The sequence below is a fragment of the Aplysia californica genome, unplaced genomic scaffold (genome assembly GCF_000002075.1).
Source record: "Aplysia californica isolate F4 #8 unplaced genomic scaffold, AplCal3.0 scaffold00914, whole genome shotgun sequence".
NCBI classification, from domain to species: domain Eukaryota; kingdom Metazoa; phylum Mollusca; class Gastropoda; order Aplysiida; family Aplysiidae; genus Aplysia; species Aplysia californica.
The window spans coordinates 18,220-23,423 of NW_004798184.1; the positions used below are offsets into that span (position 1 = coordinate 18,220).

The 5,204-nt window shown below is 40.2% G+C and overlaps 1 protein-coding gene across 1 annotated transcript in view; it reads left to right on the forward strand.

Moving 5' to 3' along the window:
* Positions 1 to 5,204, forward strand: part of LOC101850518 (dihydropyrimidinase) — a gene marked incomplete at its 5' end in the record, with an annotated part of 16,279 nt that overhangs the window by 6,439 nt on the left and 4,636 nt on the right. The window contains 3 exon segments of the mRNA XM_013089272.2: positions 1,230 to 1,386; positions 3,070 to 3,211; positions 4,087 to 4,170. Of these exon segments, the coding sequence (XP_012944726.1) occupies positions 1,230 to 1,386; positions 3,070 to 3,211; positions 4,087 to 4,170 (383 nt within the window).

The window sequence follows — 5,204 nt, forward strand, 5'->3', positions numbered from 1 at the left end:
GGTTAGTTTTTGTTGTTGTTGTTTTTCTTCTATTATTTTTTAAAACGTTAATGTTTTTAGGAGTAGGGGTTTTATGGTGCTCGCAACTGCATAAGGTCATATGAGCGCCAGAAGATTAGAGGTGTTACAAGAGAGTAACAAAAACATAAAAAAGAAAGGGAGAGAAAGTTAATGTTTAACTCCCTTTTGCATGCAACACAAATAGGTCGTATTTATAAGTGATGAAGAGTAGAGGTGTTACTAGAGAGGAATGTAACAAAGAGAAGGCGGAGAAGAGATTTTTAGGAGGATAGATGTTAGACTAGAGAGTAACATACAAAGAAAAGGAGTTAAGGTTTTCCGTGCCTGACTCTATATTCGGCTATTTAGTGGATTTACGCTACCGCCATTTCCTCAGCTAAACTCCGCTGCTGGGAGGGGCACCTTCCAGTAATGCGCCACCACTTTCTATACATGATCAAGATTGTAAATAATATTTGTTAACTGACTCTTTTACTCGAAATTATCTTCCAAACCCTCAAATTGGTATGAAATAACCTTCTTGCTTTGATAAATTAATGGTTTTTATTTTCACTTTCTAGGGTTAAACAGTACGATAATAATGGGTGTCTCACGAAATTGGTCTTCAGTCAGTCCGATGTTGCGCACAAACTGTGCAGTCCGCTTCAAATCTGAGAAACTGCCTTAGAGCTTTCTCTCTGCCACGTCTGTGTGCGAAGGGTGGCGTAGCGCGGGCAGTGCTGAAGGATGTGGTCGGCATCCTCTTGGTCGTGTCCACATTCGCAGATCACGGACTCTCCCACTTTTAATTTAGTGTATGTTGTTTGGGTCTGTTGTGGCCACAAAGGAGTCGAAAGATCGTGACTCGGTCTGCTCTATTTAGCATGTAGTGGGATCACGTCTGTTATCATTAGGGTGGGATCTTTTCCATCTGTTTCTTATGGCAGATTTTATTACCATTTTTTACTATTGTTCTGTGTGGGTGGTTAGCGGGTGCTCTGGTGTGGTTTGTTTCTTCTTTCCTGTCAAGCATCTATCGTCTATATCTCCCCTCCTTTTTTTGTTTGTTACTCTCTTGCAACACCTCTAATCTTCTTGCTCTCATATGACTTTATACAGTTGCGAGCGCCGTAAAACCTCTACTAAAACTAAAACTAAAACTAAATAAATTCTGAGTTGAGACCCATGATTCTCTATCATGTGACGCATGTTCTTCCCTACTACTCCAGGTAAGATCGTGTTTGGCGAGCCCACGGCTGCGGGTCTGGGCACGGACGGCTCCCACCAGTACAACAAGTGTTGGCGACACTCTGCTGGTCATGTGACCGCTCCCCCTCTCCGTGCTGACCCCTCCACACCATCCTACCTGATGGATCTATTGGCCAAGTAAGTTAAGCCACTTTCTAGTATATAGATTATAAATAAAAATGGATAAATGAATAAGTCAGTGAAAAAAATAGATAATTATAAAAATGGTGCTTATTTATTTATCTTTGATGGGAAATTTGTGAAGCATGCTGACAAAATTAGTAACTTCGCATATTTGAGCCCTATGGAAATAGATACATCACGCTTATAGGTGAAGTTTTTACAATGTGCAAGTATAAAATATTATAAAGCATAAAAAATATGGCATCGATAGAGAATCTACACATTTGACCCTAGTGCCAATTCAATATTTGGCTAATATCTCCTTTTGTGGATTGCGAGAGGTAACTCATTTTTTCAGCATGGTTCACATTTAGTCTTTAGCAGCATATGTATGAACATGAATACATACATTCTTTAGTTTATCAATGTTATATATTACACAATATCTCACTAACACTACACCAGCGTCTGTATTCTAGCAGTTAGACGCTTCGCTTTCGCATGCAGGAGACCTGAGTTTCATCCCCGAAAGGGTAGAATATTTATTGAGTATCTCAGTCTTTCCGCTGGGATGTTGTATCTTATCCCTCTCTCTCAGCTTGGGTTGGCACTGACAATCAGGATCAGAAGTCCGCCTCTTAAATTTTCCAACTTGTGTCTATGTGGGTGTGTGTGTGTGTGTGTGTATGTGTGTGTGTTTGTAAAAAGGTACGTGAATACCTACATGTGACATGCCACTTATTATTAACCCTATCCGTACGTCGTGTTTTACTATCGTATGCATACGACGTGGGGAACTCTGTGCCACCACTTTCCAAGGAGGAATTTTACTCGTTTGTCCGATCCGTACGCTTTGCCTAGCAGTCTGTCAAAATGATTTTTTGAGAAATACTGAAATTTCAAAGAGATCTTCGTACTAGAAATATTCTAAAATGTGAAGAATACAACCCTGGAAGTACAAAATTACCCCAGGTCATACGGATAGGGTTAAAAGATTCCACTTGTGTCCATGTGTGTGTGTGTGTGTGTGTGTGTGTGTGTGTGTGTGTAATAAAAGATGCCTACATGTGACATGCCACTTATTAACGAAGCCTTAATCGGTACTGTATATTTCTGTTCCCCCCGGAGGCAGTGCTACTGACTGAAGTGTCTTTAAGCCATTCCCAAAGGGGGGGACATTAACATGTTCTTATTCACCGTAGAATTGTAAATGGGCCGATTCATCAATGTCATGCTCATAACTGCCTGAACTGCAACCGGGAACTGCTGCTTTTTCTTTCCTGATCCTTGTTGTTATTGTTGTTGTTGTTATCGATCCAGCAACAGCTGGGCTCTCGCCCTTCTGTCCAATGCCATGTAGTGATAAGTGCAGGTCTGCTGCAGTTGCTGTAATGTTCCATAGAGTGTGTTGTCAATGTTAGGTCTCGGAGGGAGAAGGGTACCCTGATCCTTACTATCGTCATTTTCCTCTACTTCTTTTGTATGTTTGTCACACTCTTGTGGCCCGCGATCTCCGGGGGGCCTTGATAGTCGAAGCAGACTTTGTGCTGTTGAAGCTAGAGAGGTGAGCAGAGTAAGTCTGATTCCCTGTAAGGACTTCTCTGTTGACATCCACCCCTTGGCGCTCAAATGACCTTGTGCAGTTGCGAGCGCCGTAAAAACTCTACTAAAACTAACTGTAACTGTTCCTCTCCCCAGCAACGACCTTCAGGTGACCGGCACGGACAACTGCACGTTCAACGCTGACCAGAAGGCTCTGGGCAAGGACGACTTCCGCTGGATTCCCACAGGGGTCAATGGCGTTGAAGACCGCATGTCCATCATCTGGGAGAAGGGAGTGGTCAGTAGACAAAAATCAATTGGTTTTTTGTTGGGGGGGGGGTTGTTGCTTTACTTTCCTTTTCCTTTTACTTGTCCGTCCGATCCAGCAGCCATTTGAGTTCTAGCCCGTTTGGCCTGTGGATATGGAAAAGAATTTACAGGTTTTTATCAGCTGTGTTTTGTTTTTTGGCGTTTTGTTGTTGTTGTTTTTGTTGTTGTTGCAAAAATATGATTGGCAAACAATAAGAATGTGTCACAACTCACAACATGATACGATGCAGATGCTTGTCAATTTTTGGGACGTATGAAGTCTTTGACATAATCTTAATAGAACCTGTTAATTTGCTGTAGTTTTGATGAAAAATGTGTCTGTGTATCTTGAATAGAGGTGGAGATATTTACAATTGGATGAGGTGTGGTTGTTTAGTGTCGAGATAAAATTTGCGAGAAAATGGTTGCCAAAATCTAGTGACTTGAGTGTCCTTGGAAATGGCAAATTTACTATATATTTTTTTCCTTTTAACAACATTTTTCAGTGAAATCCATGCAGAAATCTATTTTTTAAAAGGACCAAAAAAAGGGAGTGGGCTGGGTGCATAAAGGGAAAAGAAGAACTTTGAATTCTTTTACAAAACTGTGGCGTGGGTTTTGGGGTTATTTTTTAAAACTTAATTTTAGTAAATTATCTAAGTCTATGATGTGAAGTTAACAAAACCCTGTTAACACCTGGAAGATTAAAAGTCAAAATAAGCAAGAAATGATTATGAATTTCTCAACACATGAAGCACAGTATTTAACAGTTGATTCAATTTTCACTTTGAAAGAACTTTGAATGCTCAGTATTCGTTTCTTTGTCAATTCATTCATTTTTCTCATTTGCTTTGTCTCTTTCAGCACGCTGGAAAAATGGATCCATGCAGATATGTAGCTGTGACCAGTACAACTGCTGCCAAAATCTTTAACCTTTACCCTAAAAAGGTGAGCTAATAACATTTTTAACTTACTTTCAGCAGGTGTCATTTTCATTTTTCTTTGTGGGATTTATTGGGTGGCGAATAAATGCTCAGCACTTCTTCACATGAAGTTAGTAACCTCGATTTCCCCAGGTCAGTTGTTCATATAATTTGTGGAGCGTGCATACAAAATGAGATACGTCTAGGGATTCAAGCCTTTAATGGAAAAAGATATTCACGTTTATAGGTGAAGTTTTTACAACTTATTCGTATGAAATAATAAAATAGTTAAAGAAAATGGCTTTTATAAAAATTTTACAAATTTGACCCGTGTGTCTATTTTTAGCCAATGTCTCCATTTGTGGATTGCAAGAAGTTACTCATTTTGTCAGCACGCCTCACATTTATTAATAAAAAGCGAAGAATACTACCAGTACATTTATTGATCCCCTGTGCTTCTCTCAACTCAAACCCTCTGTAATCAAGACTTTCTTCATCATGCGCAAAACCTGTTCTTATGGGGATGTGCTTCTCTTTACTCAAACAGTTGGTGGATGCTCTGCTGTGGTTTGCTCCTTCTTTCCTACCAAATATCTATCACCTTTATCTCTCTTCCGTGAGTGGTTGGCAGGTGCTCTGGTGTGGTTTACTTCTTCTTTCCTCTCAAACATCTATCGTCCTTATCCCCCCTTCTTCTTTTTTTTATGTTTGTTACTCTCATGTAACAGCTCTAATCTTCTGGCGCTCATATGACAGTATGCAGTTGCGAGCGTCGTAAAACCTCTACTAAAACTAAAAAACTTATCTCTACTCCTTTTTATGTGTCTGTTACTCTCTTAAACACCTCTAAGCTTCAGCACTTGCATGACCTGATTGTGTCATGGTGCAAGATGAGACTTTGCTCGAACAAAGAAATCTTCATGTCTTGTGGCCACTCTTCATTGGAGGCTATGGTGAGGTTGTTAGGCTCCTCCGGTTTCATGAAGGAGACATGAGTTAAGGTTTTCATGTGAGAAAATTTTTCTGTCTGTCTGTCTGTCTGTCTGTCTGTCTGTCTGT